The sequence below is a fragment of the Neltuma alba genome, unplaced genomic scaffold (genome assembly GCF_004799145.2).
Source record: "Neltuma alba isolate B1F8T4 unplaced genomic scaffold, ASM479914v2 tig00003529_pilon, whole genome shotgun sequence".
In the NCBI taxonomy this organism is placed as follows: Eukaryota; Viridiplantae; Streptophyta; class Magnoliopsida; order Fabales; family Fabaceae; genus Neltuma; species Neltuma alba.
In genome coordinates, this window is record NW_021633316.1 from 34,386 (window position 1) to 62,204 (window position 27,819).

Genomic DNA, 27,819 nt, shown 5'->3' on the forward strand with positions numbered 1-27,819 from the left:
AAAAAACACTTGCAAAAATACTTGCAGATTGCCTTTCAACGAGACTCTTACATTGACAGAGCGATTTAAACTTATAACTTTAAACTATGAACAAACTTCTTACCAATTAGATCAATCTTTACTGGGAAGAAAAAAGAACCGAGGAGCATTCAACGTTTTCAGTGAAGAGGGGTCTTTCCCTGTTGGCAGGGGGGAGGAAAGGCAGCACATGGCTCTACAAAATAAAAAGCCCTGCTGCACACAATACCGATCCTTTTTTTCCTGGGCAAAGCAAATTCCATTATCCTTTTCGCATGAAATTACATCGCTGGAGTAAGCACGAGCCCTCACCTCACAATCCAGAACGACAGCCAATTCTTATCCAAAGTGAATGAAATATTCAGTAAACGAAACAAAAATGAAAATGTGGATTGCATTATGCATCCAAGATAAATCGTCATATGACATATCTGAGGTCCTCCTCTCTCTCTTTTCACTACTTCCATTTTTGCACATGTGCCTTAAAATACTCTCAGTATACGATTGATTGAATTAAATCAGGATTCACTTGTAAAATAGTGATCTTACAGCCCCTCCGATTCATCAATTAAAAGGACGTTTTTCCTTATACACAAACAATATATATATAATATTTCATCTCAGAATAGAAACCATTGTTCCCTTCACATGCGTGCGGTGTATCGATACCTTATTCCTATTTTATTACCGGCTATCGGGTACTTTATGCGTAGATTTGCTCCCTGTCACCCTGGATGTAAGGAACAAATTCGAGGAACTCTACACGTGGGAGAATCTGTGATATGAATTTGGACAGGCATCAAGCTCTTAATGCAATATATTGGCCACATCCCTTTCTTCTATACACAGCTACAAGTATTTTGTTTCATTGACGATGTCCTTGTGGCAAAGGAACCACTTTGTGGAAGGGCACTGTTCTTTGCGGTAAAGCTCCATCTTCTTCGTCGTCATCGAATTCCAGCAAATAACTGCACCAATTGCCTCACAAAGTCAGCTGCCATCACACTAAAATTAGGACAAACTTCAGAAAACAGTTCATCCGATTGACACTTACTCATCTGTCTTCCTCTGCAAATTTGGGAAAGGTCGCCCCAGTTACAAGAACAAGGTCACTAGAGTCAGTTCCACGTCAAAATTACCAAACATCTAGATAAAGAAGATAAATAGACCGTAAAATGTTGGCCTTAAAACTAGAATTAGAATCAAGTTATAACTCCAGTAAATTAATGGGGTCATTGAATTATCACCTTCCGATGGCCATTGACCACTGTGGCTTTATAAAGGGCGGTAGTGCCAGGATAGACTGCCAAAACATGCGTCCCATGAGGGAAATCTGGGGCACTAGAAGCATCATTCCTCCTGGGGAAAGGAATGATACTCGACATTGGAAGTTTGTATCGTCTGAAAGCAGTAAAAACAATAAACAATTATAAATACACCGTTAAATGCAGGAATCCTAAATTTGGTCAATAAGGTAAATATGAAACTCAAAATAATGAAACATATTGATACAAAGAAATATGCAAATACATGTCCGAGACAAGCTATACTGAAAGATCAAACTACCAATCCAAAAAAATTCTGCTATCACCAATAAAAGCTACTATGTAAACAGGCCTAACTGGCAAGTGGCAACAGAGCAGTTTTCAGCCCTCAAAGCCCCCAACACCACCCCCCACCCCCAAAGCGCACATACACAAAAGACAAAAAAAAGGACAAAAAGAACAAACGAACTGCAAGGCAGGGGTCTAAAATCCAGGATTGTCTCCCCGCCTTCAGCCCCTACCAAAAGATCCGCAAAGACCATCAAATAAAGTAAATTATTTAACTGGTTTACCTTTGGCCAATACCCTCTTCATCATCACCAGGTTCCTCATCTAGTACTTCAAATCTGTAAAATTGTAGCACAGCAAAGATAGTTTAAAATGTATATGCAGGGCTGATATAATATATATATGTGTATATATATAAGAAACTTACAAAGAAATCCCAACTCAGGACTTCTAATTAATTTAAGATAAAGATTGTTGAAACTGGAAAAGGACTAGGGACTGAGGGGGCACAAGGAACATCAGCAATTATTGGCATCAAACACCTAAAGCAGTGATAACGGAAATTCACAACTTTATTTGCCACCTATAGAAACTGACACATGACCATATATAATTATAAGAAATAGGCTTACTCTCTTGTTTCCTTATTGAAATGAATCACTTTTACAACAAACCATTCGTCCTTATCAGAATTATGCGGTGTGACCCTAGCTGCTACCTGATAACAAAGTTATAAAATAGAAATCCAAAAGCCTCGTAAGGAAAAAAATGACAATGACTTATTAAAAATTGATATTGATCGAAGTCCAAGAAAATGCATACCTGTTCACCCTTAAGACTAAGAGAAATCTCAAGCCGCCTACTAAGAGATAATCTTGAGATATCTGAGTGTGTTTTCATTCGTTTCTTTTTCAGCTCATTACCCTCTGCAAAACAAGTAGCATCAGCTAAATGATGTAGAAAACCAGCCTCCTGTTGAAAACAAATTGCAATTTATGCTTAACTTAAGCTAAAAACTAAACAGCTTTTAATCATTTTCCCTAATCAGCAAGCATTTTAATTCAAATGTTTGCAATTTCATAGCTATCATACTGTTGACTGAATTTTGTAAGAAGCCAATACCACATTGTTGGGACAGCGTTCATCTCCAACAATTAGTACGGTCAACAACTGAATGCAAGAGTGGTACTGTTAAGGATCCATAATTTTTCTTAATCAGCACTCACAATTTATGAGTTCTGCCGCTATACTCAATAGTGGATTCCATTATCCTTCCACCATAAAAGTTAGAGAAGAATACAGCTAACAGGAAAGGATCAGTAAATTGTCAAAGTACATTTACTTAAGATTACACACTCAGCTGAAGTGTCATCCACTGAATCAACGAGAAATCATCTCAGAATCCCCCCCCCCCGGGCCTATGCTCAGGCACATATGCTTCCTCCCCTTTTCTCTCTTTCACATAGATGGTTCTTCTAGCTGCTTCTTGTCTTTTTTCTCTTGTACTTTTTTCAATCAACCAAGCCTCTTGTAATAATATGAATAAGGAAATAATAATAAAAGCTTTCAAAAGACTTAAAGAAAATTGTCACATATTTAATAGTAACAAACCAACCTATTCTCTTTCGTGGTTGTCCTGATGATTCAGAGGACAGAAGAGCATCAAGTTTGTCTGACAATGATGTGGAAATACTGCAACCACATACAATATTGAAAGGAAGACATAATTTAGAAAGCCCAGCCTGAATAAAGTAAAATCAAGTTACTCTAATCTTTAGCTGTAGAGAAGAAAAGGAAGTCTTCATGATTTTCAGACATTGCAGCGGCAAAGGAATAGAAGGTAAAATGGAGTTCACTTCAAGAGCTTGAGATACACAATGGGCGTACTTTTCTTCATTCTCTGATAGCTCTTTTGCTCGAATGTACAATGTCTTTAGCTCTGATAATGAGGTATCCCCTGGCTTCTCAACCATCTCAGGAGCTACATTAACATGATTAACCATCAACAATGAGCAACGGAGACAAAGCTGGACGCTATAAGAATAATATTATCAGGTGTCCCAATTACACAGACGTAGGTGCTAGTTGCAGCATGAAGAAGCTACAGCTCATGGTAAATAATAGGAAATGCTCTTAAGCTCATGGCATTTGGACCATGAATAGGCTAGCGAGTAGCAAGGATACAATTTTTATAACACCTAAGGCATCCCATTTGTTTTACAAGGCAGCGTATGATTTTATGTCATCTTATGGTTTTCTTCAAAATAAGTATATTAATGAGATAGCCTATAGCCACAAAGATGTGTCAGCATCAGCTTCAGTTGGTGCAATATTATTGTGGGGATGCCCAGTGAAAATCATGTTATTAATTCACTATGCACAGGTTGTTCTGTGATGCTAATCATTGGCTCTATAGCTTCCCCTTAAGAGGGGAAAAATACAGAAACAGAAGTTTATGAGATATTTATGAAGGGGGCGTTTAGTGAAAGAACTAACACGAGAGGCTTATTACAATCATCAAATTGAGCTAATCGTAACCAAGCTCAGCTCAAAACAGAGTATAAGCAACGCTTTGGCGATTAATTAAAAATAAATAAATGAAAACCCACTTAAGATCCATTAGGGTCACAAAAATGGAACAAAAAATACCAGCTTCAATAAGTTCAGGTCACAACAGGAACAAGATGGAGGATTAGCAAAGACACAAACTGAGAGACTCACTTGGTTTCTTTAAACGATCATCAAATTAAAGTAACGGAGCTCAGCCAAAAAATAAATAAATAAATAAATTTCGGAAAATGCTTTAGAAAGTTATTAGAAAGCCCACTAAAATTGCATCAGTGTAACAAAATGGAACAAATTATTTCAGCATTGAATAGCCCAAAAGAGAATAGAATATTTTCAAGTCACAACAGGATCAAAACAGATGACCAGAGTTATTTGGGGAAAAAAAAGGGACATGAACGAAGAGACTTACTAGCTTTAAGCTTCTTGTGCATCCTGTTGATCTGCACGAGCACTTGCTCTTGCTCTTTCCTTAGACGATCAAGTACCTTCGAGCTCTCCAAGATGTTGACGGCAATGTCCGATAGCGACATCGTTTACCAGAAAAATGAAAGGACGGAGTTCGATTCTGCCGACAATTCTATATAGAATTTTCTTAAGAAGCTGCGGAATCATCCCATTTATTTAGTTAGAATGAGGATTAGAATTAAAAGAACTGAGATTACCTTTCCTATTTTGTTGGCAGCTCCCGTCTTGAGAAAGACGACGGGAAGATATTCAGTGTCAAAACTTTGAAACTCCTTCAATAAATAAATAAAACGAAGGCAGCAATGCAAATAAAATTTAATATAAATAGGAATAACATATGAGAATTTCAATGGAGAAGCCCGCTGATTTTTTGGCCTTGGAAAAGCTCTCTGCTTGCGGAAATTAAAAAAGCAAAAAAAAGTTTAAAAAATTTTATGAGGTCCACGTGGCGATATCGTGGGGAAGGTACGTGAAGAGGGATCATGTTCACTCATCAGGTGGTCGGGGCATACTGTTAGTTGACACGTGCACATCATGATGTGCTTCCTCTTTAAAGTTTTAACGCAGCGTCGATATGACAAAGAGTCGTGCATGTTCGCAAGTCACGTTAATCTTGGTGCTTATATGTACACGCATTTGTGCCCCTATTGGGTCTTTAAAATGTTCACAACTTTAAAATATTACCGTGCTTATTATGGATGGGGCCTTCGCTATGCTATTCATGCGTTTGACTATATTTTTTTTTACTAAAACATAAGTATCTTCTTACTAAAAGTAATCATGTTCGAGGTACTGTCAGGTATTAAATGTAGCTACCTCTCTCAGCTGGAATTCAAACTTTAATTCACCACGTTATGAATTATTAATTCCTTCCGCTAGACTCAATCTCTATTGGTTATATTTGACTATATAAATAGTGTTACGATATTATCCCATGAGCTAGCTTGTGACAGGTTGAACCTGTATAAATTGGGTTAAAAGACTTGTTTAGCCAACCCGCTAACAGTTATTAAAAAAAAATTCTATTTTTTAATATTTTTTCTTATATAATATCAAAAAATATATAATGAGATTTTTGTTTTTTTTTAAAATATTTGATTGAAAGCACCAAATATATTATATAGGTTATTTTTAATCTTTTAGATAAGATATAATAATATAATTATAATAATTTAAAATTTTTAAAAATATGCGGGCTTGACAATGTTGGTTAAAAAATTTGTTTATTGACGGATTGGCTTTGACAGTATGGATTTAACTCATATTATCGATTCTATTCAAATAGACATGTTTTAAACAGATAAAATATTTTATTTACGTTATAACATCAAAATATCATGGATGAGCACGACGGCTGCTACTATTCAAGCATAATAATGCTCAAATTCAATTTAATAATATTAGATGTTATATATATTAAATAGTTTAATTTATTTTGCTAAGATAAATCATTTCACGCGCACGTATATATAAAAGCAAATTTTGTTGGGAAAAGTCTGCGTAGCTATCAGCTTTTTATACGAATCTCAGAGAAATTTCTAGGCAGGGATACTTTTGGTCCCCAAGAAAATCATTCCATATACAACAAAACCCGAAGACTGAAGCCAATTTGCCAACATTAAAAAGGAAGGTCAATCCATATATCTAAGCAGAATAAAATTTATATGGAGTAATTAATCTCTGAATATTGCGAATCATATTGTCTTTATTTGTTCTCTGACCAGCGAATCATCTCATTCTCATCTTCTTATTTTATGAGTCCGCAGCTCATAAAATAATATTCTGTTATTATAAATTTGGAAGAAATTTAACAGGCGAGACCTCCGTATGTCCTATTCCATTTAAGATTTTATTCCTTTTTCCTAATTTATTTTCCGTTATCGTGATATGAGCGGCACATATACATAGATACACACACACATATATATATATTTGGTTCTCGTGCAGTCGTGCTCATGGAAGCTACGTCACGACGGCCGCGTCCGAAAGAGCTTCGTCCACTCCGTAGCTCATCAAATAACGAATTGATGAGACAGCAGTAACAGACTTCTGAATATATATCCCGATTGCGTTCATATTCTTCTTCTTCCTCGCTGTACTTTCTTCTTCCTCTCTCTATTTTCTGCCCGCAATCCTAGCGCCATGGCTAACTGCAAAACCCCTCCCTTCTTTAAATATTTATTATAGTCCCATTGTTACGCCATTCATCGTGTTTTGATCCTTCCGTATCAGTCATCGTCATAAATTCTTATTTAACTAGCTGGGCGATAGGTGCTGTCTCCACCATGTCCAACTCCCTAGAAATTCATCCTGGTATGCCGTTTGTTTCTTTTTCGTATAAACATTAACGGAATTCTGTTTCACGTCATGTTTTTATTTGCAGAAATCCTTTGCTTTTTCTTTAACTGAAAACTCGGGATTTTTCTGTCTCTTATTTGCTTCCCTGTTTAATTTCTAGTATAAGTAACGTCCTTTCTTACGTTGAAGCATTACAATGAACTGACTAGATTTTAGTGTGTGTATATACACTGACATCCATGGCCAGACATAGTTTTAGGGCTTTTGTTGTTCTATATTCTAGTGCTTGATCAGATTATGTCCATGATCTGCAAATTCAGGTTAATGCTTTGATAGGGTAATCTTGCACGCTTCATCCCAGTTTTGTTTGGTTTCAAAAGAAAATAACCAGGCGTTAGGGATATGGAACTGATGTTGATCAAGCTCATAACTAATAAGTCGTTAGTTTTGCTTACATATATGCAGGGACAGGGATTTCACTGGCAATGTGAAACCTGGACATTTAAGCCCTGGTGCTTGCGGATATATTGATAGTAGTTGTTACTTTTCATTGTTGATGATTTTGTCGTCTAGATCAACTTGGCTTTAAAGGAACAACGTCGCTCCTGCATATAAACTGCTCAAAGTCAATGAGTGGGTATCTCATTGGCCGGCATTGCACTTGCGAAGTTAGCAGATATTGACTCCAATGGGAACTCCCATACGCAGGTGTGAAACTTACAAAGTCATGGCATAAGTTGCTCTCCCACTCCCCCGGTCAATAAAGAAAATTTGCTTCAACATATCTAATATAAATCATTTTGTCTTGCAGTGGAAAATTTCGAAATGCTACTGAGACAATGAGGCTCATTGTAGGAGTTTTTATTGGAGTTGTTTTTGGTTTCTTCTTAGGAGTATCGTTTCCAACGCTCTCATTAAGCAAGGTGTAAAATCTTTCACAATATCATTACATTTAACTTTGATCCTATTTTGAAGTAGCCCAACTGATCCTGATGATTTTGCCCCGTTTTTATGATCAGATGAATCTCCCATCCAGCCTTTTCCCATCCGTTGATCTCACATATATTGAAGATAAATACTCGAATGTTCAAAGCAGACCAGTTTGGGATGCCTGGGATTCATTTAGGGGTAACAGAAAGATGTCTAATGGACTTCCCAGATCGAATGACACAAAGGTATTTTTCTCTAGTTGAATGTTCTCTTTCGATCAATGAAATAGCGGCCTCATGGGTGTTTGTGGCTTGTGGCTATAGTACTACCTCCGGTCCTTAATATAAGACCTCGTTTGACTTTTATTTTGGTCCTAATTATAAGACTCTAATTCACTTTGTCTCCTATATTTGTGCATTTTTTCCAAGGTAGTCTTTTTAATAATATTAGTTCTAGCCAATAAACTTGATTAACAGGGATATTTTAGAAAACACAACATATATTTATTAAAAATAAGTAATTAATTTATTTTTTTAATTTTCTCAAATTAGTCAACTAACTCTCATAATTAAGACCAGAGATAGTCTATATTTTGAGGTAAATAACTTATTCCAACCCAATAATCTACACAAATCATATATAGAAACCATATGATGAATCCAATGACTTGTTACGTATATGCTCTCTCTTTTAAGTTTTAATTAGGGTGTGTGTTATGGAACAACACTTCAAAAACTACAAAGGCCTGAAACGTACCTTAACAACTACGACATCTTCCATTATTTCGTATTGTTTTTAAATTGTCGTCTCAGCCAATCTGCTTTTCATTTCATTTGCACACTAACTTGTTGTTCTCTCTTTTCTTCTACTTACACCGCTGTTTTTCCAAGTTGTTTGAGTGCTATACTTTTATTTGTTTTATACTAGCATGCAGACTGCAGTGCCTAGGCCTTTTTGACTTTTGTTTGTTACTATGCTATCCATATGTTGCGTCGATGTCAGAGAGAGAGAAAATTTATGGGATTTTCCAAAATATCTTCATATAGTGAGAACCTTTTTACATGCAATCAAAAGGCGACATGGCTTACCTCTTGGCTCCTGCTTTTTTTTTTTTTGTTTCAAGTACAATCCTTTTCTTTTCCTAGTCTTTTTCCTTTTATTTTCACTAATTAATTATGTTATATATATGCACCTTATGAAGTACTTTATTCTGAGAGTTGCCTGCGTGTAAATGGTGTCATACGGTATCTGAGTAATCTGTATTCTCTCAGCAGTATTTACTCACTATATGCAGTTATTTAAAGGAAGAAATAAGTTACTGACTTCATACAAGTGAAATTTATTTCTTATTTCTTCCTCTTTAGAAATAGCAAATGCCCAGTATTGCAGAAAATGATGGGGGGCATTCTTTGTGCCTGCCGCGCTATTTGTCCCATGCGCCATTGATAACATTATTGGTTGCTATGTTATATCTATATATTACTAGTAGTCCACTTGTTTGTCTCTCCTTGGTAGAGATGGAAGTGAACTAATTTAAGGATATCCATTACATAATTCTGCTTGTGTCACTGAGTGGTGCGTTCATATTCTGTATCATCACACAACTCATGAATATAAAATTTTGGCAACGTGGACAAACAATAGTGACGTTATGAATCTTTGATCCTTATAATTCAGTGACACGTACGTCTTCACCTCCTTTTTTCAACCTTACAAACTGACTGATCACACTTTCCTACGATGCAGATTTGGGTTCCAACAAATCCTAAAGGGGCTGAAAGGCTACCCCCTGGTATAGTCAATTCTGAGTCAGATTACTATGCTCGTCGATTATGGGGTCAGGTTCATGAGGTGTGTGTCCACTGCACCCTAATGTAAACTGTTTAGTGCTTAATATGATGCCCAAGGATCACAACTTATCCGAAACAGCAACTGCTCCATTTCTTGGAATGAAGGTCGTTTAAAAGGTTATTAATTTATCTTCTTTTAGGATTACAAGAATAATTAGCAAATAATTCCTCATTGGTATAATAACTGAAGAAAAACAATTTGATAAAAAAGCATTACGTACGGAATTTAAAAGGAATCGTCAAAGAAAAGCTACCTATACTAACTTACCAAGCATTATTTTACGCCCAAGTGACTGAAGAATCCCCCCCCCCCCCAATAACTATTAATTAGCTAACACATATGCAACAGAGTATGGAATTTATCAGGACACGAGATACACGATAAATTGATTCTAATCTGGACAAATGTAATTCCTGGTGTTTCCCTTAAGGTAAAGTTAAAAAATTTCCGCTTCTCTAAATCGATCCCTTTTCTTTTGCTGATGAAATTTACAGGACCTACCCATGAAACCGAAGTATCTGATCACTTTTACTGTTGGCTACGACCAGAAAAACAACATTGATGCGGCAATAAAAAAGGTGATTCCAATTTCCGAACTGCCTTTTCTTCTTATTGTCTGTGTTTGCCTTTACCTCTGATGTATATTTGCTCTCTTTATGACCATTGAACTTGAAAACCACAGTTCTCTGAGAACTTCACCATTGTCTTGTTTCACTACGATGGTCGGGTCAATGAATGGGATCAGTTTGAGTGGTCAAAGCGGGCTATCCATGTTAGTGTTCGGAAGCAAACTAAATGGTTGTCAAGGAATTCTCCCTAGTTTGTCTTCTGTAATTGCAGCAAGTTTTAGTTAAACCCTCAATTCATAATATTTTGACTCATACACACTCTAAATTGATTGAAGGTGGTATGCCAAACGCTTTCTACATCCTGACATTGTGGCACCCTATGACTACATCTTTGTTTGGGATGAGGATCTGGGTGTGGAGCATTTTGATGCAGAGGAGTAAGTATCAAAACCAACCTGCTTGAGAGGGAGTGAAAGTAGTGTTGAATTCTTCTTCTCCTTCTTGTCCTTTTTTTTTAAAAAAAAAAAAATTATTCTGATCTATTCATCACAGGTACTTGCGTTTGGTAAGGGAGTATGGTTTGGAGATCTCACAGCCTGCTCTGGATCCGCGTAGTGGTTTCACTTGGCAGATGACTAAGAAAAAAGATGATACTGTAATTCACAAGTAAGAGAGCAACTGTCTGATATGTTATAATTAATTTCTTTTCACTCCTCCTGCTTGTAGCTTAAACCATGTCTGTGTCTTGCGAAACTCCTCCAGGGAGGTTGAGGAGAAAAGTGATTGGTGTGCTGATCTACATCTGCCACCATGTGCCGCGTATGTAACATGATTAACCACTTTTCTTCCATGTTCCTGCGTACTTTTGTAGGATTTTCCTCTTTCTCGTATCTCACTTTGGTTTATGGAATGCTCAGATTTGTTGAGATCATGGCCCCTGTATTCTCCAGAGATGCTTGGCGTTGTGTATGGCATATGATACAGGTCCATATGGTTTTATTTATGCATTCTGTTACTAATTTCGCTTCATAAGCAGCTCATAACACATTAGTTTCTGACCTTTTGCGTTGTAGAATGACCTTGTTCACGGGTGGGGTCTTGATTTTGCCCTCAGAAACTGTGTGGAGGTTAGTGTAACTTTGTGTTTCTTCATTAAAATAACTATTTGATCATAATCAGTTTTTCTGATATGATACTTCTTGCTTGGGAGCAGCCTGCTTATGAGAAAATAGGAATTGTAGATGCCCAGTGGATACTCCATCAAGGCGTTCCTTCACTTGGGAACCAGGTAAGTGACCATTCTCAAATCGTTTTACAAAATAATCTTTTGGATGGACTAAGTTCATCGGTAGTCCGCTTTCTTGTTTCAATAGGGGCAAGCACAGGATGGGAAGGCACCATGGCAAGGGGTAAGCTTTGAGTTTCTTCCTCAGCTTGTGCATGTGTCTTTCAACAAGTTATTACTATGTCCAGTCCTAATTATAAGACATCATTTATAGATTATAAATAAGGTCTTATAATTAGAGCCGGAAGTAGTATTTACTATATTCAAGTGAAATATGGAACAGAAACTTCTCAAAATAAATGCTGAATTGACACTCTGACGAAAATATTGATGTGAGAATTGGCGTCATACCAGGTGAGAGAGAGATGTTACAAGGAATGGACAATGTTTCAAGAACGAATGGCCCAGGCAGAGAGAGCTTATTTTCTAGCTATGGGAATTACTCCCCCAAATTCTTCTATAACCTACTTTGGATGATAGTGGAACACAGGAAACTTAGGATTATCATTTTCATATTCCACTTCTTTGTTTGACCAAGTTGCGGTAGCACTTTTATATTCATCATCGGTCATGATTCTTTCAAATTACGCGCATCCCTTGAAACTTGTACCCAAATTTTGAAGGGAGACGCTTGTAGAGTGTCATATAAATAATATACTCGAACGTGTTTATAATGGCTATATATTCAGAAAACACCATCATCGGTTTGAATTAATACATGTAATTCCCCCGGGGGGGGGGGGGGAATCAACTAAGGTGCAATCATATTTTAGTTGGGAAAGAAAAAAAATATCGTGCACTCAACTTCTCTCACTATTCCTTGACCATAGAACCAAAAGTTGATTAGCGCATGAACAGATGCCCTTTTCCTCCCCTAAAACATACAGTTATCCCTTTGAATCTGTCAATTTTCTTCAGATTTTTCACGAGGGCATTTCTTCCATTCGTAAAAGCTTAAAGCCCATGGTCCAGCATTTATTTTAATCCTAAAAGGTCATTTGGACACACATTTTTCCACCCAGTACAACAACATTACAGCCTGAACTCTCCTCTGTTCCACAGGGACTCCATATCTCACATGCGCGTACAAACTCTGCTGACAAACTTCCAGAAAATAATCCGAGGGCCACAGATGATAAACAGTACAACTCTTCAAAACCATTTGTGATTGTTGCTTCCAACGAACTGAATAATTTATTAATGAATATTACAGAACATTTTCCTCAATGTTAGATGCTTTGCATGAAAGAAATATGTAACCTGCAAAGAGCAAATAAAAGAAGCTGATTTCAGATTGATGGTGGGTTTACATTCTGCAGTTAGAAATAACTTTTGGAAATAGCCTCTTCCAGCTCTGCAAAGTCCCATGCATCGTCTGCCGAATATTCTCCTGAAAAGCGACCATTCTGATTTAATAACAGTTTGCAACTTTCCACGCTACGTCAATCTCCTTCAAAGTCAAAGGACAAAGGGACTTACCTATTGAATCTCTCCGGAGAGCAGTTAAATGGGCACAACTGCGAAAATAAAATAGAACAGATAAGAAATAGTCAGACTCAGCTCTAATTTTGAACAGTAAAAGCTTCTCTCATCTTCCTGCAACTAGTATTCATTTTACAGATCCTAAAGTGCGAGGACAAAATCCAACGCCCTCCCCACTCTCACAAACATTCATGACTAAGCACAGTATTAAGACTCTAATTTCACATTCCATTTTCATCCTTTTATGCTACGACAGATTGAACTTGAGACATTTGATCCCAATTTATCCATTTCTATGAAGAACCTGTTGCGTGATACCTGCCAAGAGCTTTCCCAAAATCTGCACATAGTGACCGAATATATGTTCCTTTGGAACATGTTACCCTAAAAATCAAATTTTGCCTGCAAAAACATAAATAAATCAAGTTAAATAATAAAATTTATCAAAGTCTGAAGAGATAATTAAACAGATGTATTTTTTCAGATGTAAAATGCTTCGGAGTAAAAGCTTTTCCTTCGACTACAGAGCTATTAGTTTGCTTAGCGATTTTACCGAGTTATCATGAAGTTTGTGTACAAAGGTTGAGCGAAGTTGTTTAGAGCACAATTCTTGGAAACAGTATGCCCTTAAAAAACAAATATCTTCTCTGCTAGAATACTTGACAACTATCAAAATGGACAAAAGAACATCCTTCATATCTTTACAATCTTGGAATCAAGGCAAGATCCTTCTTCAAGTACTTAAAGATACCTATCATCCAAACTACGCTCTATGTCAAACTGGAAAATTGATATTCGTCTAGGTGAAAGTTCAATGCTTTCTCCTCTCCTTGCTTTTTCGTACATTTTCTCACCTCCAACCTTTCCACAAAGCAAACAGAACTTGTGAGCAACTGAACTACTTCCCGCATGATATTTAACATAACAGACTCAAGTTTTCTCCAAGGAATAATGAGTAAAAATTCCATAATGTTGAACTGCTTCAAAAACAAAGCTTAACATTAATTCTAATATCGCACAGAAGCTAATTAAATATGAATTTTCATATCAAGTTATAATTAAAATCATGAATTCAATAAATGAGAGGAGTTCTGTTTGATTTATGGAATTTTAACTTTTATAAATGGCACGTCCGTAGATTTCATTTACACATACCTTTAGATGAAAGCCAAAAACAATTTTGTTTCTTACCAATTAACAACTAAAGAAGTTAACATGGACTGAAACCCCTTAATCTAAGCTACGACTAATTTCCATAAGGCAAGGGGGAAAATGGGAATGAAAAATATGTGGCGAAACATATCACATAAAAGGCAGAAGAAGCAGTTTCAGTGTCTCTGCTTAAATATGGTAAAAATGCTCACCTTAATGGCAGAGAACATTGGGGGAACTTGCCAAATCTCCCCACAAAAGGATGCTACAGTTCTCTTTATTTCCTCATCTTTGATGTGCTCCCATGGCTCACGCTGAATGACCTACAAATGAAGTTCATCTATGAGTGAAAAAAACTAGACATATTTAAAATTTACATACAAATATCAATATTAGTTGAATTGAGTGGTAAAAGACACAGCACCCCTTAAACAATATTTTTAGTTTTAGCCTCATAAATCAGGACTTAACCCAGCTTGAAAAGAAATGTCTGTAATTCCGAATACCGGACAACTTATCACCAAAAAAGCTACATGTATATGTATTTCAATGTTTAATTCTGTTTATCATGCATCGCGGTCAGCTTCATTGATCAAACATGAGAAAAGCATTGACCCACCGGTGAATCAGCATCCCATGTTGACGTAGCCTCCCCTAGTCGGAAAACTCCACTATAGCCCTTAATCATGCCTTGATAGCTGTAGTAGAAAAGTCCAAGTTACTCAAAAGAAATACGAAGATATAAAATATTTAAACAGAAAGATGAAATTGCAAGTTTATGAAACTGGCACCAGTTGTTGGTAGTCAAATGGAAATAATTCTAATTATTTTTGAATTACCTCTCCACCAATTTTGTTGCTTTACCAACACAAACAATCAATAAACCCGTAGCCATTGGATCAAGAGTTCCAGCATGACCTACCTGCAAATGGATTCCCGTGCTCATGAACAGATACAGAAAAATGATCAGATAAATATACACAGAACAAATGCATTTAAATACAAATGCGCCTAGGAATGAGAACCTTTTTCACTTTGACTAAGCGACGCAGCTTTCCGCAAACTGTAAATGAAGTCCAACCTGTCATGCGATTTTACATATTAGTGTTCTTTTATTGACAAATGAAAAATCAATACTTTCACATGTCGCAAAATTACATGGAACATGACGTCAAGAACATGCACCCGTGCATTGGACAACTTTGGCCAGAGTTGCAGTGCCATCGTACTAAGTGAACATAGAAAACACCCGCAAGGGCGAAGAAAAGAAGACATCAATTCTGCCTAATTCCATCAGGTGTGTGCAGAGGAAGGTCAAATGAACAGAAGGCATAGAAATGACTCCAACATAAAGCGGAAGTGCAGGTGAAATTTCCCAAACTAGCATCCAAAGCCCATTAGCCCAGCTACTTTTAAATTTAGTGATTAACCAAGTGCGCAACATTAAATTTAACTCATGCTAATTCGTCCCCTATTCCCCCCTTCCTCAAAATCACATGTCAATACTTGGTGAAGTACTAAAGAGAAACACAAAATTACATGTCAACTTGCCTTTGGGTTTATTCACCAAAATAACGGTTCCATGAGGACCATCCCATCTAGGAGGAAGACCAGAATTCCTTGACGCAAGAAACGGCTCAGCATTACCCACTTCAACATCCTTATTCGGAATTTTCTTCAAATATTTAAAGAACTCTTCGACTTTCTTTTCGGTTAGATCTTCTCTTGTTTCCTTAACCTGTCCTCTATTATCCTCTTCTTCTTTTTTCTCCCCGAAGAATATCAACTTGGAATCATTTCTTTCATCACCAACCTCATCTTTTTTCTCCCTTCTATCTTTCCTGACTTTCTTCTTTTCCCTCACCTTGCTCTTAGTCTTTGCATCGATATTTACATTCACGTTTGCATTTGCTTCTCCCGGTTCTAGGAACGCCTTATCAAGACACTGATCAGGAAAATATTTCTTCTCCAACTGATAGACCATCTTATAGTGCTTCTCCTTCTCCCACGGGTAAGAAAACGTATCGTAGAAATACAATTCCTCCTCCTTCTTGTGCAATGTAGGAAGCTCTACCACCTCAGGCTTCAGTTCCACGAACTTCTCTTCAGGTCGTCTATTTGCTTCATCAGAGTCCGACCCATACATCCTCTTCCTCCGTTTTCTGTAATATTTTTTCTTAGCCTTGTCAAGCTCCGATTTTTGGGAACCGGGTTGGTTAGCTTCTTCCTCAGAAGCCAATTTCCGATCAACCCAGCTATCTAATCCCAATTCAGAGACGGACTCTGCGGGAGAAACGGACTCTTCCGGAGACTCCGAGTCAGGGAAGCCCTCTGCATTGGGGTCATTTTGTCGAACAGCTCGACGGCGAGAATGGGCATGCACAGAATTGACTGGACGGCTGATAATCATCTCGTACTGAAGTGGGTAAGGGGTTCGAGTGGTGGAGAAGGTTCGTAGGGAGCGTGATAGAGAGATAGTGTCCGCTTTGTTGAATGATGTGAATTTTGTAGATGGAAGCGCATGATAGAAAACTCTGCCAGAGGCCATGACTCTAGAATTAGATAAGAGGAACGATACATGAGTTAGATATAATGATTTCGACATGGAGAGAGAGCAGTCAGCGAGACTGACGATGTTGTGCCCAGTTTAGCTATATGCATGAGATTCAGAACGATGCTTGAGACTCCGAAATCCTGTACAGCAAGGTCCGAACTTTGAACTTCTAAGTGCTAACCAGTCAAAACGCTTGTGTCACGATGCCATCTATGGTTTAGCTTAAGAGCCCGATTGACGTACAGATGCTCAATTTCTATGAGCGACGGAACAGTGAACAGAGATGATTAGGAGGCGGCACTTCACTGCTTGTTCTGGTGCAGCTGAATTTTCTTTCCCCTGAAACGCTGGGCAGGCTGAACCTCTTTTCCTTCTGGCCACTAATACGCTGGACTAAAGGAAATTACTATTGGAACTATCCTCGCCAAAGAAAGAGTAATTTTTTACACGGTACTCGGGTGTTTGAAAATACTCAAATATAAATCGTAAACTGTAAAAATATTTTTAAAATCATAATTTGATTTATATCCAGATACTCCTTAAATCACCTGGCATATTTTTGTTTGAGTAATGTCACGAGTTTTTCTTTTGCAGGCAAAAAAAATTCATCAAGCATATCTCGATCTCCATCCAACAACTGAAAACTTTCATTTCAAATAATCATCTTTATATACTCTTAAAAAATATCATGAGAATTTTAAAGTCATACTGTTAATTTGCAGATAATCCAAAGAGAACGGGTCAACTCACATAGATGGGATTTATTTTTAAAAAAATAAAAATCTAAACATAATATTTATTAGGCTACCTCTCACATATGGAAAACACTATAAACACTTAAAAAGATATTTATTTCATATACTTAGCTCATATATCATAAAATTACTTTTAAAAACTAATTCAAACACCCTAGTATTTATCATAGTATATTTTTCATATTGAATTAAATTTTTTTGCCAGCATATTGAATTCAATTGAAAGTATAAATCGCAATTTCATTACATTTCAGGAAATTATTGACTATGTATATTAATGTCACATTAATATTTTTTTAATATTGGCAAAGAAAATTTTTTCCGGGGGGAATAACAGAAGTACTTTCGTTAGAAAATAAAGAAATCTGTTGGAGGAAACAGAAATAAATAAGGCTGGTGCAAGGTAATCCATAGAAAAACTGGAAGAATTACCAAGAGATCCAAAAAAAAAAATTTAATTATCAAAATAATAAGAAACTAGTCTGAATAAAACTTATTATTATTTATTCTTTATTTATCAATAAATTTTATCAGGCCGTGACCGTGAGGATAAAAGCTGGCAAAAAAATAAACTTTGTCAAAACAAGAGGAACTCTACGCTGTCCACAAGACGAGACACCGAACTAAAATTCGAAAGCGAGCGACGATAACGAAAGCGCTCCCGCGCTCTCCAGAATCCCAGATTTGAATTTTCTCTTTCTCATTCCGTTCCTCTGCCGCCAAACCTTTTGGGTTTTGAATCCCATTACTTAATTCTCCGCCGACCGCCATCATGGATTTGGCAACGCCGTCAGGGGAGGACGACGGCTGGGAGCTCTGCAACGACGATGGCTTCGTCTACAAGCGCAAGAAGCGACGGCTCGACCCTGACGACGCGGCGGCGGCGGCGGCTCAAGTTTCATTCACTCCGGATGGGGATCACTTGGCAACGTTGCAGCAACGGAGAGAGCGCAAGAGGCGGACATTGTTGAAGCTTAAAGATAAGTACCAGAGAGAGATCGAACAGTGGGATCTTTTGTCGAGCACCTTGCGTGCAATGGAGGAGCGAGCCGGTCGAGTACGGCAAGAACAAGAAGAGGCGCGGGAGCAAAATGCGCCTCTTGCTTCCCCTTCACCAACGACGGAGGGGAAGGTTTCTGTTGGTGGATCGCTGGTCGATGAGCTTCTTTTGCAGGTAATTAGATTCTCTTTGACTGCTTCTGTATAATTTTAGTCTTATTGGGTTGTTGAAAAGTGTCCGACGGAAGGTAAATCGGAATGTCGGAAGGTAAATTGGAAATTAGGGTACCAGGAGTTGTGTAAAGACGAAATACATCGACTAGCGGCGCCTGAGTAGAGCACTGATGTTTTCTTTTACTGAAAACCTAAATGCCTAATTCAAAACCCAGAAATCGGTGTTCATTTTGTTTCTCGGCAACCCGGTGCTGCATTCAAGCTCTGCATATTGTCCCTTGTTAGTTGTAATATCCTCCCCTGGTTTCTTTTACCCTTTTCTGAGGAGAACAGCTCGAATATTTTCGAAATCGAAATTCATCTCCATTTCTTTGTATCCTCATAAGACCGTTCTTCTCATTTAGCCAACGATTGACTAATTTCCCTGACCTTTGAGGAACCCTGATGCTCATTATACATGCCATCATGCCATCTAAACTCTCTCTCGAACCCTCTGGCTGAGTTGCTTATTTTAGCTGCAGTGCAGTAAGAGCAGCTACCAACTTGCGCGAGGCTTGCACCTATAAATTTTAGACTATCCCAGATTCTCATTATAGGCGATTATCTTTGGTACATCTCATAATTGATTCGATTAGTTTCATAGTTTTCTCTTCTCGTTTGATGAAATACAATGCCACAGCTTATGAAGTTGCTGGATTATATGGCCTTGAAGTGTTAATTAATCAATTCTTTTATGTGATACAAGGCTTCTTCATTTGCCTTCCCCATACAGGCCTAGAGAATAAGCGTTTCTAGCTGATGAAATTTTCTTAATTCCTTGAAACATATGCTGAAACTGAAGGTGTAATTGTTCTAAAGATCTATTCTCTCAGTGCTGCAGTTTTTACTGGGTCAATTATCTTAACCCCGCTTGATCTACTGTCAAGTTCCTAGAATAGAGGATCAGGCTTTTTCATGTTTTTAAATCTATCGTAGGAATGAGCTATTTCTCAAGATGGCTATATAACTTTTATTCGTCTTAATCTAAGAAACTGAGAAGTTCCCGCTCAAGGCGCCAGATTATTAGGTACCACGTGGTGTGACCCGTATTTGATTGGGCTTTTAGCCGTACAACCTGGAATCAATCTCAACCTCTGCGTATTGATGGCCTTCTAAATTGCATAAAGCTTATAGAACGCTTCTCGTTCCTTAATCCTCAACTTTGAACGGTACAGGTTGAAGCCCAGGAAGCAATTATTCACGATGTTTCAAATTTATGTGACGTAGCAGAAGCAATGTGCCATAAACAAGAGCAACAGCTGAATCAATCATTGTTTGATCTTCCGATCTGGGCCTCACCAAACGAGCTTATGCGATTTCTATGTGATGATTAGATGGGATTTCGTCTGTGCATTATTCTTTTGGTAATGAATGGAAAATCGAGAGGATGGTCTTCCTCTGTGAGGATTGCCCTTGCTTTCGTTAATTTGAATGCTCCGAGATGAATATTCTGTAAGCTCACCTTTATGGCAAATTGGTAATTGGTAAATATTGTAATTTGGATTTATTTAAGAGCACTAATGGCTGAAGCACTGACTATCTGATGAATTAAAGTGGGAGGACAACCACTTTGAGGGTAGGAAGACAACCTCTCCAGCGTTTTCAATGAAGCACGAGTATGTATGGATTCTGTAGTATTGTGATTGTACATTTAATAGGTAGTTTATTAATCTTTAGAATTAAATTTCTTTTTGCCCAGCGGAATCTATAACTCACTTGATTGTAACAGTGTTGTATTTTGCCCTCTTACGAGGTTCTGTATGAGCGTGTCATTTGGCAATGCATTATTGCTGCAACTTTTTAATGTCATGGATTCATGTCAGGAAACCCTTCTACCCGGCAAATGGGGGTATCGTGCAATTTATAGTCTTTTGAGCGTCACATGACCCTAGTATTGATTTTTGTTAAATTATTCTTTTTCGGGATTAAAGAAATTGGAAAATTAAAAAATGCTGCATGCTAGTAAAGGGTATGCGTTAGAAGTAAATAGATATTTACCACATTTATTTTTTTCCCTGAGACCGATAGCATGCTAGTAATGAAATGACTCTTCATTGTTTGCAAATTGTAACACCCGTTTTCTTCGACTTGGCTAATTCAATAATCAAACAATCAATAAAACAACTGCGAAATCTGACAACCCTTGTCATTTTCATCCAAATTCTGATTTAATGCCACATAACCAAACAATCAATTTTTGTTGCGAGCTGCATAATCTTCAAGTTCATTAAGACGAGAAGGGACAAGCTGTACAGGTTGTAATATAAATCCGGCCTTTCCACATTCTTCCTCCAGCTGTGCTTGAGAAACACCATCGGGACAAAACGCAACCACAGCTCCCCCACTACCTGTAAATTTGGAAGCAGCTCCAACCTTTCTTGCAACCTCCACCATTTTTATATTCATATCACCAAGGGCATCATCTCCAAACATCGATCTGCGCAATATCCAGCAATACAGTTCAATACTATGCCTTTTTTTTTTTGTTGAAATACAATAGGAGTCAAAAGCCTAGGGGAGATCCAGAAAGAAACCAAACAGGATCTAACAGATCAAGTGAGATAATACTATGCCTTTCATTTGTTAGCGTATACACCATTCGTAAGTTTAAAAGTTCTAATACAAGATTCACGCCGTTTGATTTATACGTCACGAACTCTATATTCCAGGATAGAAGTCATTGATTAATGAGAAGCGACGTCAGGTAGATATGCCAAATTCATATAATGAAGAGACAGAAAACGATGACAACAGTAACGTTTAAATGGAACGGCATCAAAACAACCATTACCTTCGAAGGTCAAAATTTTGATTCATGAGGGCCGCAAGTTTAGAATAGTCTTTATTTTCTAATGCTGTTTTTCCTTCTCTTGCTATGTTTGCGACTTTCCGCATTGAAGATATGATGAACTCATCGCCTTCAAGCCATCTCTGCCGTACTTTACTGTGAACCTACATGTTATAGTAGGCTAAAACTTTGGTAAATATGGAAGATCGCTTCTGATAGGGAGTCAACATAAATCAGGCCCTAAATCAGATAAGATGAAACAACATTGCTCTACAACGATGGGCAGAATACATATAATACTAAAAAGGATGAAGCAATTCTGAGCTGCTAACCTTCCCTGAATCACTAGGGTTCTCAGCATAGATGAGATACAAAGGTGGGAGAAGACTTATATCCATTGGTATATAAATTCCATGCCCCAGATTATCCATGTTTTCCTTGCTGAAGTCCTACAAAAACAGACAAAGTCACACAATTTTATAGGGTACATGACATTCACATGAAATGAATGCTTTGCATCAAAATTACACAACACACCATGTAAACTAGGCCCTCATAAACTTGTGCAACCCGGTCCTGGAGACCAGCAACTATTCCAAGCTCATTCTCTGCAGCGAGGATAAGGCTAGGTCTCATCTCCACCTTGATTAGATGCCTGACTTTGTAGAAATCAAGTAAGCAGTTTAGAGCAGCACATACAATTGCACTAGAGCCTGAAAGTCCCGCCTGAAATGTCAATTCTAGGACTTAAGTTATACTCATCAACAGGAAAATAATAAGGCAATAAAAAAGACTTCTGTAATAACAAGACCAACAGTAATAAAAGCTTGGAAGGACAAAGATGTCATCAGGGGGCAGGGGCCAAGAAATTTGCAGTAATCATGAAATCGGAACAATAAATTTGAATTTTTCTCCTCTCAAGTATCAGACACTAAACTTTTTATCCCTGAAGCCTCACTCGAGTTTCAGTTTAGTCCCAAAAGTTCATTTCAGTTCAATATTCTCCAAAGTTTCAAAGTAGGTTCACATAACGTTATCCCTAAGACTATTAATTCCACCAGTGAGTGTTTGATGTGGTTCATGCGTTCCATATAATATGTACCACACGAACTAGATTGGTTGCATTGTAACCCCTTTAGCGGTTTAGTGTTTTCATCTTAGTCCCTACAGTCATTTCGTCTGTTTTAGCCCCTACATTTGTTTGAGCTGTTCCAATGTATTCAAATTATTGTTCTGACATTATTACCTCAAAATTTAAGCGTAGGCTCAGCATTCTATATTTTGTACTCCATTTTACCATTTAGATCGTGCATTAACACAAAACAAAGACCAAAACACAGAGAGCTGATACGCCATCCAAATGAAACACGAGACCAAAACACAGAGAGCTGATACGCCATCCAAATGAAACACGAGACCAAAACACAGAGAGCTGACAAACCCTTTAAATAAAACACAACATCAAACTTGGTTGTTTTATGTCAATAGCATGCTTATATGTGCAGAATGAGCAGTCTCATCGGAACAACTGCAATAACTATAGGGACTACAATAGAACCAAATCTACTTGTATGGTACACAAAAAATGCATAGACCACAGCGAACCACATCAGACACTTCTCTTGGAGGCAACACCATCAAATCTTTAGCTTTGTTCTTTTTAACTTAGAAGGCTATATCGAAGCAAGACAAAATAGACTTTCTGACCCTCGGGGCCTAAAGCAGAACTTGACGAAACTTAAGGGACAAAAGGTGGGCTTTTTTACTGTAAGTTTTTGCATTTCTGAGACATCATTTATCAGTTTAATTATTTTCCATTTTATATCATTCAACTGAGAATTTGGGGAGGATAGATAAAAATAAGCAATCATAAAATAAGGAGAGAACGTTGTAAAAGTAAATAAAGTACTTAATTATGTAGTACGCAACTTTTAGTACCATCGGTTAAAAGTTTTACCTGGCGAGGGATATTAGTGTCATATGACAAAGTAAAATTTCCTACATGAAGATCTATGTTGTTGTTTTTACAGTACTTGTAGAAAACTTTACAAATTGCCATAAGCAATCGTACACCTCCATAAAAGCCTTCACTGTCTAACCTGTTCACCTGAACAAAAAGAAGGAAGCATAGCGTATTGGAATGCCCATCAGTTCATGATATTTTCCATTAGAATAAATCATTTATACAAGTCTCAAAAGTTAGAAATAGTAACAGCAAATCAAACCATAAACTTGCATGGTTTTCGTCGATCATGAGAGGAGCTTATCAATGCATTTAAATATTTAAAGAATGACCTTAATAATACACTACATTATATAGGAACGGCCCCTTTGTCAATTGTCTCCGTTTTGAAACCGGAGGAAATACGGGGAACGATATCGATGTGACTTTTTAATTCCCCTATTCTGAAATAAAATTGTAGATTCTACTGGAATCTGACCACGCTCATTCACTGCTTTAGATTCTTTTCCCCCCATCCAACGATGAAGTATCTTGGTAACTGATCAGCCCAACAGAAGATATAATTTATCAATAACTCTAATATTAAATTCATGAATGAGATCTCAATTACCAAAACTGCGCCTTCTGTTGTAAAAAGAAGAATATGTTCAGGTAGAAATCAAGACACAGATCAACAGTGACGTCGTTAATTCAATGACTGAATTGCATGGCGGAAAAATCGGTGGCGGCAAAGGAAAATGAAAATAAATGCAAGTACCAAGTGATCAATAGATCTGAAGTGGACGAGATCATGAGTGGGATGAGGAAGGATGACGAGTTCATCGGAAGGCCGCAACTTGACGGAGGCCCAGAAATTGGCGATGCTGAAGGAGATGGTGTTACCATAGTAAACATCACTAGGATTTCCCAGCAGACCCACCCTTGCATACGCCTTGTGTTCGATCGCATCTGCTCCTCGCCCCATTCTCGCCAACCATATAACGTGGCGATTGCGATAGGATTTGGTTAATTGGTTTAGAAGTATCTACGGCACAATGTTAAATTAGGAAAAATACTTTAAATCAGAGTAACATCCCATGGATATGATTATCTGGCCACGTCTCTGTTCAAAAGACGTGTTATTTGGCCACGTGGCGTTCGGCCTTCCAAAATGGGAAGGCGACCGCAAAATTTATTGGAAAAAACGGGTCCAGCGCCGTTGCCGGGGATCGAACCCGGGTCGCCCGCGTGACAGGCGGGAATACTCACCACTATACTACAACGACTTGTTGAGAGGTACTTCAATCAATATCTTCAATAACTTTTGCAAACCTTGTTGGTGGTCTGGGATTCAGCTCATACTGTACGGAATGGCTTTTGGGGGATTTACTTATTTGGAAACTAGCGTCAGAAAGTCAGTGGGACTGTGCGAGCGCGATGAGTGGCGGTTGAGCTTTGTGGGCTCAATCTGCTGGTATGAAGCCCAATTATGTTCTTATGACATCAAAAGTCCAAAATCTCTTAACAAGCTAAGGCTACACGCATTAACCCTACCAGGCCTATGGGAGCAGACGGTCATTATTCAAAAGGAAATCTCTAGTCGTTTGTTGGCATTTTTACAACATGTTGTTTTAAAACATTTTCAAAAAAACAAAACATGATGGAAGTGTTTTTGGAAGTTTAGAGAGGACAATTAAGATTAGATGGAAAGCCCAGCAACTTAGTTGTTACCGTCACTTACAAAATCTTCCACTATTATTTATGCCAATCTGAGGGTATTTAAGTGAAAACAAAATCGTGATTTTAAAAATAATAAGTATATGTAATGAGTGCTATTTTGATTTACATAAAAGTAGTTTTTTGATTCTAAATATAAGATTTATTTTGTAGTATAATTTACACTATAAAATAGTTTTATATTTAAGACCGAAGGGATACTTTTTAAAAGTGCTAGGCAAACACCTCATTTAAGTTAATTGTTCCCGTGATCATTATAGGCCTGTTTGTTTTTGTTTTTTGTTTTCTTGTTCTCAAAACAATTTTATAAAAGTGTTTCTTAAAACTATTTTTGAAAACAAAAAAATAAAAAAAATTGTTTGGATAATAATTTTAAAAAAACCATGTTTGAAAGAAAAAAAACCATAAAAAACCACATTTGGTAAGTGAGAGTTGTCGCTAGTAATGATAAGTAGTAGATAATAAATGAGAAGAGAAGAATATTTCTCAAAATTTTTCAAAACAAAAAATAAAAAAACACAAAACAAAAACAAGAAAACATGTAAAACTTGTTTTGATTTTTAAGTTTTTAAAAACATGTTATTGTTTTTTGTTTTTTAAAACAATCAACTAAAAACAAATTACTAAACAAATTTTTTTGTTTTCTGTTTTTAAAAATAAAAAAAATGCTTTCAAAACAACAAACCAAAGAAGCCTGTGTCTCTCTAAAGTCCAAGTTTATTTGACCGTGATCTTCAGTTTTAAACTGAAATGTTTTCACAACTCTTTGAATGGATATTTCTTATTTATTTTCCGAAGATTTCTTTTTGAAGACCTCTCTTTGATTTGTCATTATTTTAAAACTTAAATATCATTCTCACACTTAATAGTTCTAGTTGTTTCAACTAATCTAGCCCTGACTTTCACCACAAGAATTTTTTCCCGGCATGTGTTTTGCATAAATAATCAATCATACTATTCTCCATAATTCTCAGCCTGTTTCAATCAACTGATTTTGACTTTTCCTCAAGAGCATATTAAATTAAAAAAAATTATTTAATACAATATATGCTATTCTTTTTTCACTATTTAATTATGATAAAATAAATGTATGAATTAATAAAAAAAATCATATAGTTTTTTAAATAAAAAAATACGTACTGATTAATGTTGTTAGGCAGAGTAGGAAGTACCCAGTCTCTTTTTAAGCCTGTTCAATCAAGAGTTCTGAAGGGGAATTATATTGGAAGAGGTACCCAACTAGGCCAATATGACAACATCAAAACCAAACAAAACGTACTAAAAATAAAAGAAAATAATTTACTTTAATGAATGAAAAGAAAAGAGCCTGGAATAATTCTTGAAAACTTGAAATGATAAGTGGATGATTCATTGAATTTGAAGGCCACTGACTCAATGGAGCTCAATGTCCTCCCCCGGCCCGACAAGGTCACGCTCCTACTTCCCTTCCCTCACGTCCATTGGGAGCAGACTTGCAAGATGCTGTGATTCATATATACATACGTACATATATATATATATATATATATATGCACTGCATCGCATTCACACGCACTCACACGTCTCTCCTCGATGATGAGCTAGGCCGTGTTTGGATGGAGGACAGTAAGGGACGAATACTAGGAAGAAAAACTTATAAAAAAAAAAATTTACTCGCCATGCATTAAATTCTGCAGGACATGTGGCGTACCTATAGATTCCTTCTTTTTCTTTCGAAGATGAATATGGAACAATCCAGTGAGTTGAACCACCACATATACGTGTGCCTTTCTCCAGCTAAAAGTGAGTTTTGGTGATCCGAGTATTAGCTATTAATACCGCACTGATTCCTCAAGCTTCCTCAGGGAATCAAGTTAGGAAGAACACCAAAAGATTTTGTAGTGACCCCAAAGAAATTACTTGTGGGGAAAAGCCATCCACGTGTCATGGTCAAGTGCTAAACAAATTGCTTTATGCTGTTTCTAAAAGTACTCTTCTGGTTTTAAATATAAGACTCTTATATAATGTGTATAAGAATTTTATATTTAGGATCGAAGGAGTATCAGATTTTTTATCGCTGTTAGTCGTTGTTTAGAAAGAATAAGAACTTTGAACCCTTTATAGCTTAATCCTTGTACGTAAACAGCGGTTTTTGTTTGGCTCTCGCCTTAATAGTTGCCCAAAGTGCGTCGAGAGAGAGACGTGTAGGACTCCAAATTAAAAATGGACACACAAACATGAATTAAAGCATAAGAGCGTTCCGTCTTTGACAGGATAAACAGAGGGACAAAAAATGAAAACGCCCCACAATAAGCATATTGTTGTAAATCACCAATTGCTGAAACCGAGTGGGGAAAATGACTGGTTGTTGTAATATTAACACAATAAGTACGATAACATTTAATAGTCAAGCGGACAATGAAAGTGGAGAGTTGAAGGATGACTTGGTGGGGATTTAAAGAGGCACAGTCTTTTATTGTGGGTGTGGTGGGGGGGACCATGAATATTAATTAATTTTTAACGCAAGGAATTGCTCAAACCACATTCAGTGCCATGAAATGGACACAACTTTCGTGATTCAATACTCCGAATCAGACCATCAACCCAAATGAAACCCCACTTGGATACCACTGGCTCCATTTATTGCTGCCACACCCCACACGACACAAGTCCACGAGTTT

The 27,819-nt window shown here is 37.2% G+C and overlaps 5 protein-coding genes and 1 non-coding gene across 11 annotated transcripts; 2 read left to right on the forward strand and 4 right to left on the reverse strand.

Annotated features, from left to right (window-relative positions):
- Nucleotides 1-360: 360 nt before the first annotated feature.
- LOC114741782 (SAGA-associated factor 29 homolog A) lies at nt 361-4,905 on the reverse strand. Of its 3 annotated transcripts, none has more exons than XM_028930048.1 (10): nt 4,802-4,905; nt 4,549-4,704; nt 3,459-3,552; nt 3,187-3,263; nt 2,394-2,497; nt 2,204-2,289; nt 1,856-1,909; nt 1,266-1,419; nt 1,073-1,086; nt 361-986 (listed from the first exon to the last, which is right to left on the reverse strand). In XM_028930048.1, the coding sequence occupies exons 2-10, from the start codon at nt 4,667-4,669 to the stop codon at nt 884-886; spliced, it is 807 nt and encodes a 268-aa protein (XP_028785881.1). In that variant the 5' UTR covers nt 4,670-4,704; nt 4,802-4,905; the 3' UTR covers nt 361-883. The 3 variants fall into 3 exon arrangements, with proteins under 3 accessions (XP_028785881.1, XP_028785880.1, XP_028785882.1); XM_028930047.1 differs by having other exon boundaries at nt 4,549-4,716; nt 4,802-4,902; XM_028930049.1 differs by lacking the exons at nt 361-986; nt 4,802-4,905 and having other exon boundaries at nt 1,078-1,164; nt 4,549-4,798.
- A 2,634-nt stretch (nt 4,906-7,539) lies between these two features.
- On the forward strand, nt 7,540-12,101 carry LOC114741781 (uncharacterized). Its single transcript, XM_028930046.1, has 14 exons — nt 7,540-7,610; nt 7,714-7,825; nt 7,922-8,077; nt 9,579-9,683; nt 10,178-10,261; nt 10,366-10,481; nt 10,588-10,689; nt 10,805-10,918; nt 11,015-11,071; nt 11,170-11,236; nt 11,326-11,379; nt 11,466-11,540; nt 11,626-11,661; nt 11,892-12,101. The coding sequence occupies exons 1-14, from the start codon at nt 7,591-7,593 to the stop codon at nt 12,012-12,014; spliced, it is 1,221 nt and encodes a 406-aa protein (XP_028785879.1). The 5' UTR covers nt 7,540-7,590; the 3' UTR covers nt 12,015-12,101.
- Nucleotides 12,102-12,670: 569 nt separating this feature from the next.
- LOC114741780 (uncharacterized) lies at nt 12,671-17,099 on the reverse strand. Of its 4 annotated transcripts, XM_028930044.1 has the most exons (9): nt 15,723-17,099; nt 15,197-15,252; nt 15,011-15,093; nt 14,791-14,869; nt 14,384-14,494; nt 13,771-13,880; nt 13,338-13,421; nt 13,017-13,054; nt 12,671-12,927 (listed from the first exon to the last, which is right to left on the reverse strand). In XM_028930044.1, exons 1-9 carry the CDS (start codon nt 16,774-16,776, stop codon nt 12,857-12,859), a joined length of 1,686 nt encoding a protein of 561 aa, XP_028785877.1. In that variant the 5' UTR covers nt 16,777-17,099; the 3' UTR covers nt 12,671-12,856. The 4 variants fall into 4 exon arrangements, 2 of the variants coding, with proteins under 2 accessions (XP_028785877.1, XP_028785878.1); XR_003739804.1 differs by lacking the exon at nt 13,771-13,880; XR_003739803.1 differs by lacking the exons at nt 12,671-12,927; nt 13,017-13,054 and adding an exon at nt 13,573-13,685 and having other exon boundaries at nt 13,342-13,421.
- Nucleotides 17,100-18,072: 973 nt separating this feature from the next.
- On the forward strand, nt 18,073-20,243 carry LOC114741784 (uncharacterized). The gene is made up of 2 exons (XM_028930050.1): nt 18,073-18,654; nt 19,868-20,243. The coding sequence occupies exons 1-2, from the start codon at nt 18,253-18,255 to the stop codon at nt 20,024-20,026; spliced, it is 561 nt and encodes a 186-aa protein (XP_028785883.1). The 5' UTR covers nt 18,073-18,252; the 3' UTR covers nt 20,027-20,243.
- A 414-nt stretch (nt 20,244-20,657) lies between these two features.
- LOC114741778 (glucuronokinase 1-like) lies at nt 20,658-24,570 on the reverse strand. Its single transcript, XM_028930042.1, has 6 exons — nt 24,201-24,570; nt 23,438-23,587; nt 22,018-22,206; nt 21,813-21,929; nt 21,484-21,644; nt 20,658-21,129 (listed from the first exon to the last, which is right to left on the reverse strand). Exons 1-6 carry the CDS (start codon nt 24,405-24,407, stop codon nt 20,883-20,885), a joined length of 1,071 nt encoding a protein of 356 aa, XP_028785875.1. The 5' UTR covers nt 24,408-24,570; the 3' UTR covers nt 20,658-20,882.
- Nucleotides 24,571-24,636: 66 nt separating this feature from the next.
- TRNAD-GUC (transfer RNA aspartic acid (anticodon GUC)) lies at nt 24,637-24,708 on the reverse strand. The gene has a single exon. It is a non-coding gene; the product is annotated as a tRNA-Asp (tRNA).
- Nucleotides 24,709-27,819: the final 3,111 nt, after the last annotated feature.

Bases quoted from the DNA above. Each gene is read 5' to 3' on its own strand.
- LOC114741782 (XM_028930048.1), bottom strand. From the start codon at position 4,669: ATGTCGCTATCGGACATTGCCGTCAACATCTTGGAGAGCTCGAAGGTA. The intron at 2,498-3,186 runs GTTGGTTTGTTA...CTTGTTTTGCAG, and splicing joins ACAACCACGAAAGAGAATAG to AGGGTAATGAGCTGAAAAAG. The intron at 1,910-2,203 runs GTAAGCCTATTT...ACAATTTTACAG, and splicing joins TTCAATAAGGAAACAAGAGA to ATTTGAAGTACTAGATGAGG.
- LOC114741778 (XM_028930042.1), bottom strand. From the start codon at position 24,407: ATGGGGCGAGGAGCAGATGCGATCGAACACAAGGCGTATGCAAGGGTG. The intron at 22,207-23,437 runs GTAAAACTTTTA...TTGACATTTCAG, and splicing joins ACACTAATATCCCTCGCCAG to GCGGGACTTTCAGGCTCTAG. The intron at 21,130-21,483 runs GTAATGGTTGTT...GATATTGCGCAG, and splicing joins CAAAATTTTGACCTTCGAAG to ATCGATGTTTGGAGATGATG.
- LOC114741781 (XM_028930046.1), top strand. From the start codon at position 7,591: ATGGGAACTCCCATACGCAG. The intron at 10,262-10,365 runs GTGATTCCAATT...TGAAAACCACAG, and splicing joins TTGATGCGGCAATAAAAAAG to TTCTCTGAGAACTTCACCAT. The intron at 11,541-11,625 runs GTAAGTGACCAT...TTGTTTCAATAG, and splicing joins TTCCTTCACTTGGGAACCAG to GGGCAAGCACAGGATGGGAA.
- LOC114741780 (XM_028930044.1), bottom strand. From the start codon at position 16,776: ATGTCGAAATCATTATATCTAACTCATGTATCGTTCCTCTTATCTAAT. The intron at 15,094-15,196 runs GTTCTCATTCCT...ATCCATTTGCAG, and splicing joins GCTTAGTCAAAGTGAAAAAG to GTAGGTCATGCTGGAACTCT. The intron at 12,928-13,016 runs GTAAGTCCCTTT...GTCGCTTTTCAG, and splicing joins TCTCCGGAGAGATTCAATAG to GAGAATATTCGGCAGACGAT.
- LOC114741784 (XM_028930050.1), top strand. From the start codon at position 18,253: ATGGATTTGGCAACGCCGTCAGGGGAGGACGACGGCTGGGAGCTCTGC. The intron at 18,655-19,867 runs GTAATTAGATTC...TGAACGGTACAG, and splicing joins TCGATGAGCTTCTTTTGCAG to GTTGAAGCCCAGGAAGCAAT.